At 39.9% G+C, this 13,443-nt stretch overlaps 1 protein-coding gene across 2 annotated transcripts in view; it reads left to right on the forward strand.

Moving 5' to 3' along the window:
* Positions 1-10,455, forward strand: part of ntrk2a (neurotrophic tyrosine kinase, receptor, type 2a) — a 97,703-nt gene extending 87,248 nt beyond the window's left edge. For both annotated transcript variants that reach the window (XM_074671152.1, XM_074671153.1), the window contains exons 19-20: positions 1,582-1,740; positions 4,153-10,455. In XM_074671152.1, coding sequence (XP_074527253.1) covers positions 1,582-1,740; positions 4,153-4,338 — 345 coding nt within the window. In that variant the 3' untranslated portion in view covers positions 4,339-10,455. The remainder of the gene's footprint in view (positions 1-1,581; positions 1,741-4,152) is intronic.
* Positions 10,456-13,443: the final 2,988 nt, after the last annotated feature.

The raw sequence follows: 13,443 nt of genomic DNA on the forward strand, positions 1-13,443 counted from the left end.
TGTCTCACCATTTTTCTTGTGGATTGTAATCCTTATTTTACTGTTTTGGCAAATCTGTTCTCCTTTATAGCCATCCCAATAAAGCACACTTAAATGAGATAGAGCCAGAGAGAGAAATGCAAATAAGACAGAGAAAAACAAGTAATACAACACGGCGTTTAGAGACAGAGGAGCGAGGGCCCGGTTATGAGAAGTAAGAGCTGCAGAGATGGAGGCTGATATGTTTCCCCAGGCGTACCAGTGAACCTGATGGCTATCTGTGTGACCGTGCACATTTTATTACTCCATTAAATAACCCACTGACTAACAAAGAAACAGACCAAGTGTGGGTGCCAAGCCATTAATAACAGGCATAAACCTCAGAAAATGGATTGTGCTATCTGTGTGGAGCAACAGAGCGCAGATGGGTCTGTAGATTCATGTACGGACGAGAAGTATGGGGAGAAGGAAGGCTCAATATAAGAGAGTGAGAGTGCAGGGTTGGCATGCATCAGGGTTAAAATTCATGAATTGGCCCATCAAATGTGTTAACAGAGAAACAGGATGTTAAACTGGCTTTGAGCCACCAAATGAATATGTAAACCTGAGAGCTTTTATCCGAACATAATGCAGTGATTACATGTTAGTGTGAGCTTGATGAATGAGAGGCTCACACACCTTTTGTGTGCCTGTTTAAGCACAGTAACTTTCCATGCTCCAGCCTCCCGGTCGTTTCAGTTAGTGTGTGGATGTCCTGATAGAGAGATAAACTGTCTGTTCAGCAGATGAATACAGCAGTCAAACAGACTCCAAAGGCTCAGTGGAGATTAGTTTAATGAAATGACTGCGTGTCTGTTTCTGTGTGGGGCTAGCTGCCGATTTCTGAGTTTAAAAACTGCTCAAATTTACTGCTGTTGGATGCCAGAATTAAAGGTGTTACTGAAAATTGATAAACTTCAACTTCAGTTAGGTGAAACATGAACCATGCACAAACTAAACTCTATTACTTTGTCAGGTGTTTGCTTCTTTGGCTTTCATTTTTTTTCCATTGCAAACTGCACAGTTCTTTGACATTCTTTCAGTGCACTATTCAAAATTTTTATTTTATCGTATACACACTTAAATGTGTATTTTTTTATTCTTCTCTGTACAAACTTCTTGGTTATTTTTTTTCTTACAACTTTAGCTCTAGCTTTTACTTTACTTTACTCATTTTCCTTTTTTGCTAATGAAATGAGTTAGTGTACTAAAGTTAACACCAAACATTTAGCCTCAGAGTTTGAGCAAATGCAAAGCAGTGATCAGCAGTGAGGTCTGTAACAGTCACAGAAGGGATGTCTCATGTCCCACCATGCTGCTTTGCTGCCTTGAACATCCGCAGTACTGGAACATTTGCAGTGATACTTTAAAATGTATTGGACCCTTGGACTGTAAACTCAACAGGAGGTAGACAGAACAAATGAGAATTTGAATATTAAGCTAAACTATCTGTCATATGGTGCTTTACAGCTTGTTTTATTAATTTACTGTACATGAAACTGACTTTATTCTCTCTTTATGTTTGTGTTTGTGTTTGTGTGTGGTGTTGTGATGTGTTTACAGGTTGGAGGTCACACAATGCTGCCAATCCGCTGGATGCCACCTGAAAGCATCATGTACAGAAAATTCACCACAGAGAGTGATGTCTGGAGTCTCGGAGTCGTCCTCTGGGAGATCTTCACTTACGGCAAACAGCCGTGGTACCAGCTCTCCAATAATGAGGTGCAGTTAGAAGGAAACCCCTCATCCTGAACCTGAGGTTGAGGTTCAGGTTCAGACCAGCAGACACTAACTCAAAGATGAGAGAGGCTGTAACTTCCAGAAATGTTACCAGGGAAGAACCTGCAGCTTTAGAAGTCTTTAAACATATCATGATGCATCTTGCCCAAAGTGAGTTTATTGTGAGGTTTGACACTGAGTTGAGGAGCTTCATATATCTTATATCTTAAATGAGAAGGAGATTTAATCATTTTTTAAATAAATTAAAAAGGTGCTTCAGTGAAACATGGCTCATTTCTTGCACTGCTCACTGCACACTGCACTCGAAAGACTTTTGATAAGTTTTTCCTTTAATGCTGTCATTTATGATCTTTCATTTTTTGAACCTGTCCTACTTTGAACTGCTGAAAAGCAGTGGGATTAAAATAATCTAAAAAGATGAGGTTTGTCTTATCTTTCCTTATGCAATCTAAAATATAAAGAATTGAAGATGCAACCAAGCATCACTTTCATTTTGAAAATCTCAGAGGATTTCTTTCTCAGTGAATTAAAAGCCATTTCAATAATCAGCTTTAATAAAGAGGAAAGCAGCAAATCATCACATTTTAGAAGCTAGATTGAGCAAATGTTTGACGTTTTGTCTTGATTAAGAAAATAAGTGGTTTATCAAGATAGTTGCTGTTTAAACCCTTTAACAATCATCAGCCTGAATGTGGAGGGGAGGGACTTTCTTCCTTTTATGCAGAGATAACAGAAAAGAGAAGGAAACAGAGGGAGAGTGGAGAGTGTCATGTGGAACGGGGCTGCAGATTAGAATTAGAATTAAACCACTGCATGAGGATTATAGACTACATGAGGCTCGTGCCTCAATAACTTAGTCAAACCAGCAAACCTAGATCACGTATGTTTCTTTGACTGTTTATGTGGAGATAGTAAAAAAAGCCAAATACCCACGCAGAAGAATTTGGATAAAGAATAAATAAAAATAAAAGTAATAAATAAACAAAAGTAATGAAAAAAAATTCTCGCAATCTGCAAAAAATATACCTACAATATTTTGAGTGTGGCAGCAGCAGTTATTTGACAACAAATATTTGCTTAGGACAAATTTGCTCCATGAAAACATCAACAAAGAGCTGAAACCTACAGAAGCAGAAACAAAAAGGCAATAATTAAGAGTTATTTCTCTGTCTGCAGACTAAATATTTTACTCAGCATTTCAGCTCGGCACAAGAATAAAGGAAACCAATTCCCTTCATTTTATTTCTAAGAAAAATTCTTAACAACATATTTGGAGCTCTAACAATAAGTGTAGAAAAGGCTCAAAAAAAAAAAAAACAGCCGAATAAATAAATAAGTAAACAATTGTCTGTTTCTTCTGAATTATTAATAACCTTTATAAATCTTTCCTTTACTACACTCAAGGTCTTGACCTATTTTCCATAAAGAAACCCAGAATGTCAGAGCCCTTCAACCCTTCACCTTCACCTCAACCTCATCATCCTCACCCACATGACACGCTCAACTCTGGTTACTGCCCTTCATATCCCTTTAAACTCAACCTTTAGCCCTTAACAAGGCCCTCTGTTCCCGGTTACATCAATTAAATCCCCCTTTTCATGCACAGTCCTCTCACCTCTGACCTCAGATTTTCCTCTTGCTCTTTATGGAGTTCGGTTCTTTTCTTCTGACTCTCACAAACTGATAAAAGCCACTGCAGGAGTAGACGAGGTAAATGTTTGATTAGCACCATAATTACTCTCTTTCTAGCTGGATTCTTAATTATTCAGATGAATTGATTGGTAATCTGCAGGAATTTAATCTTTTTTGCAACGAATATATAGAAACACAGATGTTTTTGGAGCTTCATCGACAGCACTAATTTGAAATCATTCCATGCACTCAGCAGACAGAATTAAATGAGAGAGGAAATTATACACATCTTAATTATATCAAAGGCAATTAACTGTAAAGATATTTTTTGATCTGCTCTCCAGGAAGAATACAGGAGGCATATCTCTAAAAAGTATAAAGTCATTTGAAACAGCCTCTTCTCCTCCGTTTATAAATTCTCTTCTGCCTCTTAAAGTAGACTAAATGTAAAATCTCTTTTTTCAGGACAGTAATAAATAAACCTTTCCCAAAACACTAAATTTCCCCTTACACAGCTCTAGAGGTATTGGATTATCTCGTTCAGTATTTCAGCGTCAAATAACTTCATCACCTCAGTGAATAATTTATTCACTGTGACATTTTCACTGTATGCCACTGCAGTGAACTTCAGCGGGGAAAATACTCTTTCAGCTCCACTGCAGTTTAAGCATTCAGCCTGAATTGATTAAGCTTTTCTTTTTCCTGTTTGTTTTTGCAACTGACAGTTAACTTTGTGCATGTGTGTTTTTTTTTTCTCTGCAGGTGATTGAGTGTATAACACAGGGCCGGGTGCTGCAGCGCCCAAGGACCTGTCCTAAAGAAGTGTACGACCTGATGCTGGGCTGCTGGCAGAGAGAGCCACACATGAGACTCAACATCAAGGAAATCCATGGTCTGCTCCTTAACTTGGCCAAGGCCTCACCTGTGTACCTGGATATACTGGGCTGAACACAGCAGCAGGACAGAGCCAGATTTGGATGAGTGTGTGTGTGTGTGTGTGTGTGTGTGTTTTGGAAATGGAATCTATATCTGAAGAGTGTATGTGTGTTCTGGGTTGCATGCATGTTTGAGTGTGTTTTTCCGTTAGGCTGGACATGGTGACACTTGTGAATGAAGTGTGTGAAGCTATTATCAAACTCTTAAAGGCAATCAAAAAATTCCTCAACCCATCCCCACTCGCCTCGCTCCTTCCTCCAAATTCGCCAATTTCCCCTCCTTTGTGCATCACAGCTCCTTTCCTGCTCCTTCCTTCCTGAAGAGACATTTACTGAGAGTAATTTAACTTTAGAGGGAAAAAGTTTCCCTCATTTTTTTTTTTTCCTGAATGCTTTAAACTGACTCGGGCTGAATTGACAAAACCTGATTAGCAAGACTTTAAAATTGAGTGACTCATCCCCTGCTGCCTGTCGGACAACAGGACTCGGCAATTACAAGGAGCTGGAGGATTTCCTGGAGATTTGAATCCTTTGTGTGTAAATATGAGACAATTCAGAGAAGATGGCTCATGGTGACGTGGAGCCATAAAGACACTGTGTTTCCCTTCTCACCCTGTCTGTCTGTCCGTCTGTTTATCCTTCTGTCTGTCTCAGTATTACTGTCAGTACTCATCCTTCTACTACTACACGGGGGACGATTCACACAGCCACACAAACAGTACATTTACTACGAGAGGAAAAACAACGGGAAAGTAAACACAGTCTGGTGTCTGTGTAAGATGATACAAGATGCTTTCCGGAACATTACAGTGCCTGCTGAAGCTGGGCTTAACGTCTGTGGTGAAGAATAATCCAGGAAGAAGAAAGAGGTGTTTAAATGGTGAATCCTAGAAATGTTAATAAGCTTGAACTCCCTGGTACTGCTCTACAATATCTCCTCATGCAAATGACTGATTTACATGCCAATAAGGATATATGCACTCATAACTGCTCTGTGGTGCACAGCACAGAGTAATATGATAACTGTACCCCCCCCCACACACACACACACACACACCCACACACACCCTCCACCTAAAGTGACAGATGCTTCACTTGTGATGTCAAGCGCTCATGTCGGAGGTCAATTGATTGATATGTTCGCAGCTGTCTGACTTTCTAGAGGTCTTGGTTTTGAAGGAGGAGGGGTGTGTGTGAAGATTGCAGAGGGAGGTCGGGTTTTTGAGTGGTCAGATCTCGGTCAGCGGTGAGGGCGGTGGTGCTGTAGGAGGTGTGGTTCATTTGGTCAACCCATATTAAATCATCAAGGCTTTCAGCACTCAGACATCCTTGAAAACCACATCTGTGCTAGAGAGGCCGCACAAAACAACACACACAAACATACACACACACACTGTATACCTTACCCGTCATCCCTCCACCTCCACACACAAACACACACACACACACACACACACACACTGAAAGACACTCAAAACTGTCCGAGAAGGAAATTGAATTGTGCATGTTTTATTATTTGAGCGGTGCAGTGCTTTAGCCAGGCCCCGTCCACTGTAATGGTGTAATGTATATTTCATTACAGCCTAATGGGCTCCATTAGCACAGTCTCCTCACAGACATTCAAGACTTATTGTTTTATGGCTGAGAAGGATGGATGGAGGGGCGGAGTGAAGAGGTGAAGGAGAGGAAGAACACGGGAGAAGGGGAGCAGTGAAGAGGAGAAATAAAGGGAGAGGTAATAACGCATATTGGGAGGGAAAATGGAGAGGAAGGGAGAGCGACCAGAACGGAGGCAATGAGGTAGAAAGGAGGAGACTCCAGGAGCAGGGAAAAGGTATGAATGGGTCATGTGGAGGAAGAAGGAGGAGGAAGAGGAGTGGAGAGAGGGGAAGAGGAGGTGTTAATGTCCTCAGGGAGAGAGTGAAAGTGAGCATCCATCATTGCTGCGGCCTGCACATGTTCTGTAAGCCACAACTTCAACCTCACACTCACAGCACATTCCTACATCCAACTCAACCACACACACACATAAACTGTACACACACTTTACTGGCAGTTCACCAACAGCTAACACTGAAAATAAACTCAATAATGCACCACACATCCCCATTATTGAGAAACACTCGACTCACTTACAGCACAGCTCACATATCTAGTTTTACCGACACACTGTATATATACACAGCAGCTCACATGCATGAAAGAAAACACATCAATGTTTGTTTGGGCATTTTACTGAACATATTATACTCTTACAAACATGACCACAGGGGTTCACTGACAGCCATTCTCCTTAGATGTACAAACATTCATCTAGAAGTCTTTTTTTGTTAGAGAACAAACAGCACTTGATGGTATCGATGTTTGTGAACTTGAAAATGTTGGTTGTATTGATTTTTAGTATTATTATTTATAAATTTAAAAGCATTTTTGTACATTTCTTTCTATTTCTAAAGTTGCCTTTTGCAACAGCCAACTGACTGATTATGGTCACTTGTTTTATTTATTATGTTTCAGCAAAATGTGTAAGATAGTCTTCAGTGTGTTTTTATGTCATGCTCCCTCTTAACAGCTACCTTACCTGTCCTCTTGTACAGAGGGCTCTACAGCAGGGATGGATGTCACACCGGTGTGCAGATTAAATTTGACATATTGCAAATGTATCGCCTCCTGCAGAGCATGAATGTGAGGGTTAATGTCTACAGCATCCACACTGCAAGCTGCAAAGCTCCTCAATATCCATCCCTGCTGTACAGTCAAGTAGAGTTTGCACTGAGTGAGGGCTACACTTGACATGATTCAAAAACTTACAACACAGCAACTCTGTGCAATAACGGAGGGCAGGGAGTGTGTGAGCTGGAGATGAACGACAAGAATCAAACTCATAAAAGAAAGAGGAGAAAGTTGAAGTAACACCCCAGCTGGCTGCACAGTCTGTGTACATACCTGCTGTGTGGGTTTTTTTTTTTATTGATGAACTGTGGAGACGTTACTACAGAAAGACGATGTGAGACAACGTTTGTTGGTGTGAGGACTTGTCAGCACAACGCAGGAGAGCTCTGTGAAACTCAAACACAACTCCAACTGAAGATCGACCGTCAAAGTTATCGGTCAAATAATGAAAAATAAAGGATAACTGTTGTGAGATTGGACACCTCGGACAAGGAGGGACTGACAATCACAGACTTCTCTTTCTCTTCTTCAAGTGACCTACTGTAATATAGACTTACTCAACCAACTTTCCTCTTCTATGCTGCCTATACTGTACGTGATAGTCTTAAACTCTGGTCTCGAAAAGTGCTACTTTTTCTTTTTTGTAAAATTGAATTACAGCAAGAGGAATGAACAAAAACACAAATGTACAAATGTGAATAAGCTGCTGAAAGAAATGAGCGCCACAAACTGCTGAGTCCAAGACTGTGTCAGTAACGGGAGTGTACTTTTGTTTCTGTTTTTTTTTTGTATTCTTTTTGTCTTAAAAGAGGGCAGAGAAAATGGGAAAGCTTGCGTTCATCAGACTCACATTGAAACAGATTCATTCAGCGGCTGTTTTCCTTTGGTGTCACACTCTGACGTTTAGTGTTGCATTTCCTAATTCTAGGCTGCACAGTGTAGAGCTAGAAAATCTGATAAAATGTCCTCATTTCAACAGCTGACCAGAAACTGAAAAGGCAACAGGTAGTTAGAATTGAGTAAAGACTAAATATGGATCTAATTTGAATGTAGACTTTATTTTCAAACCTCTTAATAGGACACTTCACAACTAATTGTTTGCGTTTTCTTGCTGTAGTATGGCTATGAAGGTTGACGTTTCGACCGACTGAAATGGACACTTGCAGTCTGTGTGGATCAAAGCGTATTCACTGTCTTCAAAGGAAGGTGTACCCTAATCCAGTCCTTTGGAATACTGACTTCCTTCTCAGCATAACAGCTAGCCTACCTGGTGTTACACAGCGGGGCCAGTCAGTCAGATGACCTCAGCTAGCTAAGTGACAGCCGCACACTGTGACTAGTTGGCACATTTACAAACCAATCTAAGTGTTAAGCTTTGACCTGAGGTGCTTTAGTGAAGTTTTTCTGTGGGTTAACTTAGCCTTGTATGTCCATTATATTTAACTATATGAAATACCAATGAATCATTACTGCGAGCACTTTGCATTGTTATTGCTGCAAAGAAACAACACTTTAGCTGACCTAAAACAGATTTTTTTAGCCTCCAGAGTAGAATACTTCTTGAAAATTGCAGCCACTGTTGCCATGTAAACAGCAAGCCAGAGTTTTCAGGAGAAAAGCTGACGTCCCACTCCGCTTTGCTCATTACATTATTGTTGTGGCCGCTAAAACTGCACAAACCAGACAACAACAGCAGTAACAATGGCGGCTTACCGTGTTGTGCTTGTGCCGTCGAATCTGCTGACTGCCTTTGAGCGAAATGTGCATCTGTTGCACCACTTCTGCAATAAGTGAAGATGCATTCAATATATATACCAGATGATCAGCCTGAGCCCACCTCTACTTCAGCAGAGGGCTACCAAAAGACACTTCTAGACAAGACAGTTATATCGCCAACTACAGGCCTGGTGTGCATACTAAAGCGTTTTCAATGCCATGTAAACACAGTGTTTTTTTCACTGCATTTTTTTTGCATTTTTCAGGTGAAACTGTAGTATAAATAGCTCCTAAAATACGAGTACGGAGAGCAGGCCCTCCTGATTTCACTGACCTTTTTTCTTTTAGTTGTTGATCAGTAAGGAAAAGTAAAACAACATGATTCTTCTTTGTTAGTACATTTTAAAACAAAGTCAAAAGCAGTGCAACATCAAAACATCCAGAACTTTCCTCCCTGAGTGTGACATCAGGAAAAGCCACTGTGTGAATATGAAATACAGCTGCACGTGGTATGCTGAGCAGTCATTCTTCTTGTGTGTGTGTGTGTGTGTGTGTGTGTGTGTGTGTGTGTGTGTGTGTGTGTGTGTGTGTGTGTGTGTGTGTGTGTGTGTGTGTGTGTGTGTGTGTGTGTGTGTGTGTGTGTGTGTATTTGAGAAGTGCTGATTGATGTTGCAGTGAGTCAGGAGGGACTCAGACTCCACCCAAATCCAGGTTCAAATGAGATTCAAGGAGGAATCAGGCATTGATTTGTTGTCGCCGTTTACCAATTCATGATAAATGACTTCACTCACTGGTGTTGGACTGAGGGCAGCGTTATGGCAGCTACGATTTATGGAATTACTCAATTTATTTATTTATGTCTCCAAAATCAGCCTTCTGCTCAACACATCTCTTAAAATCTTTTTTCAAGTATTTCAGCAATATTAACAGATACGTTCTGTTACTTATCGCCTCATTTTGACCCAAATTATTGGGCTGAGTTAAGTGAAACCATGAGGCACACTGAATTGAAGCCCAGACTTAGATACACATGAAAACCCATCATGGTCATTCAATCCCTTCTTTCTGTCTTATATACACGCCACAGTCTGAGCTAATAAAGCTGAAAATTAGCAAACGTTAACTTGAAGAAGGTCTTTGAGTGGATGGTGCTGGAGCCAAAACGCCTTTGAGAAAGTAAAACCGCAAAAACTGCTTCTCTACAAAAAAGGAGTTTCTTTTCTTTTCTTTATTTTTGGGGTGAAACTGTGACACGCTATATGCAGTATCTGTTTTTCAGTATTGGGTTTGTGTTGTTTGTCTCTGTGTTTAAGAGGGTTCTGTTGCTGTCACTGTGGTAGAAAACAAGGATCCTGTTGGTGGATGTTTTGTGGATTGTAAAAGGCTTAGGGTAGGACACAGGACAAGATGCTGTAAGAGTTCTGTTTGAAAGAGATGCCTGATTGTAATTTAATGCCTAAAATGTAAGAACCATCTGTCTTGCAAAGCACACAGGTAATTAAAGCTGGAAATGAAGCAAAAAGTGCTCAGATGGTAAACACACACACATACAGAGACACAGACACACGCACACACACATACTGAGACACACACACACGCACAGCAGAAGGAACATGTACAGTCATACAGGCAGATGCTGGAATGATTAAAGTGAGTCATGTTATTGATGATTTGATTTCTCTCTGAGCTTGGACCAGTCTGTCGTGATACAATGTAATTAATAAAAAGTGTTATGTCACAATGAAGCTCCTGTGAGTGTGTGAACCGAAGTTAGGTGAGCATGTGTTGATATATGTGTGTGAGAGAGATAACCAGCAAACAGAGAACGGACTGAAAAGGAAAGAGAAATTGAGGGGCTTTGCAGAAACAGAAGAAGCACTCAGGCGTGCTCAGGGCAATGTGAGAGAGGCAGAAAAATAAGCTAAATTGAATTCAGCGATAGAGCTTGAGTGTTTGAGTGATGCCACATCGCTCCCATTCTATTAATCCCAATATAAATCCAGTGTCTTTTAAGAATAAAAGGGGAAAAAACACTTGCTTGGTTTGCAGATTAGGAGCGGGCTGAGGGCTTTTTGCTGGGAATTGTACAAGCAAATTGGACAGGAGAGTACGTCTAAATCCCTGATGCAATTAAGCAACAGCTGAATTAATATGTTCTTCTCACACAGTCTACAATTTATCTTTTAATATAAACGTCACAGGGAAGGAAATGAGAAATGCAGGGCAGCACAAAATTCACCTTGGTGCAAGAGTGTGTTTGGGTGGGTGTGTGGAGGGAAAGGAAAGTGCCTAGACTCAGCAAAGTGTGTGTGTGTGTGTATGTGGTGTGTGTGTGTATGTGTGTGTGTGTGTGTGTGTGTGTGTGTGTGTGTGTGTGTGTGTGTGTGTGTGTGTGTGTGTGTGTGTGAGAGAGTGAAAGAGAGAGAGAGAGAGAAGGAAAGAGTGTGTGTTAAGACAGCAAGTGGTCGTAGTGCCTTCCTTAGTGTGCAGTGAAGAACTTCCGTACTCAGCACATCAACCTCATAAATAGCACTTTTAATCAGCACACACACACACTCACACACACACTCCAAGGAGGCTGTAAGTGCTGATCTACTCTGTATCTTAAGTAGAACAATTACTGATGAACAGCTGTCACTCACTGGAGGTTGTTCGCTTGCACAATTTGCATAACCAAAATCCAAAATCCAAAATGTCCTGGAGCTTTGTCACCACCCCACCTCCTCCCATCTTTCTTCCTGCCTCAGGACAGAATTATTCTACTATTCATCTCAATTAATACATACTTAACCTCAATTACTGTCATTTGAAACTCAGAAAGAGACTCTAGACAGATCTAGGATTTGAAAAAGGTAATATTGGCAGTTTCTTCAAGGGCTTCTAATGAATCAAAAATGAAATAAAAACAATGAAAACACAACTTCTGTCTAATTGAGGTGTGTTTGTGCGCTGCACTGGTTCGTTTCAATTATTTTATTTCATTTATTTATTTTTAACCTGGCTAAAAGAGGAAATGACAAAGCCAAAAACTGAATCATATGGGTATTATAATGATTTGTGATTATATACAGTATATATCCTGTGTATATCAATGAATTTATTATATTTATCAGCCGATATATTGGATATCAGTATCGGCATTGGCCCCAAGAATCCCATTTCTGTCGGGCTCTAAAAGAAACACTGTGTGAACATAAATTTAAATATCAGTTGTATAGAAATTATACTGATCTCTCATCTGTAACAAAACACAAACTAAAGTAAATGCACTTTAATTTTTTGGGGGGTTTTGTTTTTTAAATTGCAGCCTTTGGGATTTGAAAATTGCATTCTATTCCACTGTGATGTCTGTTTAAATTTGATTAATTGTTCAGCCCTAGTTTACAACTTGTCAACATCACAGTGTATATAAAGATGGATGGTGTTCCTACATCTGATTCCACTGTAAAAAGTGAAGCCAAAATACTGCTATGATGAACACTGACAAATTACACGTATGATATATTTTTGGAACAAGTCAAGTAAAAGAGAAACAGGAGAGTGATACAGCCCAAGCTAAAGGCTAACAATGGGGCTAAGCTAATTATGATAATGTCCATTCCAACCCACCTGCAGCAGTCATACTGCAGTGGTCTGTTCGAACTTAAAATGAAGAGTGAGGTTACGTTAGCTCTGCTTGGTAGGTGGCTGACAGGACAAAGCTAACCAGGATTCACTAACGTTACACATTACAGACATGTCTTAGAGCACCGGGCTGTCAGCTGTCAGCTGTTCTTAAACTATGTTTACATACATTTCTCTTCACCCTTTCATGCATGGAATATGAAAGCTTGTGTCAAGATTTTTCCCTTCGTGTTTTTCTTTTTTCTTTTTCTTGGGCATCAAAGTTTTTTTTTTCTCTCAAATATATATATTTTTTTAAGAAAGGTACACTCTCTAACATGTGACATTCAACACAAAACAGTGGGAACTTTAACTTTTTTAGTAATTCCATGAATAATAATTATCTTTCAATACTTGAACGTTTCAACATATTTTCACACATTTTAACTTTGAATATTGTTTAGTCAGTGTGATTTTTTGACCATCTGATTAATTCCATTACCTCCCTGAAAAATTTAATATTTGAAAATAAAGTTGAAAACTTTTTTTTCCATGGCCAACGAAGAATAAAAACTTTAAGGGAAAAAAAAAATTGACGAACGCTGATGTGTGGTTTCACCATAGAAACCATTGCATTTAGGACAAAATGGCTTTAAGTAGCTGTCCACTGAACTGACCATTATGTGCCAGGAATCTTTCAGGTGTCATACAGACAGTGAAAAGAACCAATTTTTAGAGTGTCCAAAGCAAGCAAGAATAATTTAAGACTGAAGACCAAACTCTCTTCGTGTATCCAGCAACCAAAGGTGAGAGACTCCGGGCCACGTGGTGGTCTTTGCTTAGCAAACATTTTATATTTTACAAATGCTGCAGGTCATCACTGTTAAAGTAATCTGTATGGCACTGGAAACTAAGTGAGCCTCTAATGCTCAAACTATAACATAAAGTGTCTCCCATATACTACTAAGCCAAGAAATCGTTTTGTGTCGGTGTTGTTGTCAAAAAATTACCAAAGCGTCATTGAAGTAAAGAAAGAGGCCTTCACCACTAGGATGTCCAGTTAACCTTAGCAGGTAAACAAAGAGCAAACAGTGACAACTAAATGGAACATAAACAAAATCAATGG

This window comes from Halichoeres trimaculatus, unplaced genomic scaffold (assembly GCF_033239565.1).
Source record: "Halichoeres trimaculatus isolate MK-OKI-2021-1 unplaced genomic scaffold, fHalTri1.1 fHalTri1_scaffold_5, whole genome shotgun sequence".
In the NCBI taxonomy this organism is placed as follows: Eukaryota; Metazoa; Chordata; class Actinopteri; order Labriformes; family Labridae; genus Halichoeres; species Halichoeres trimaculatus.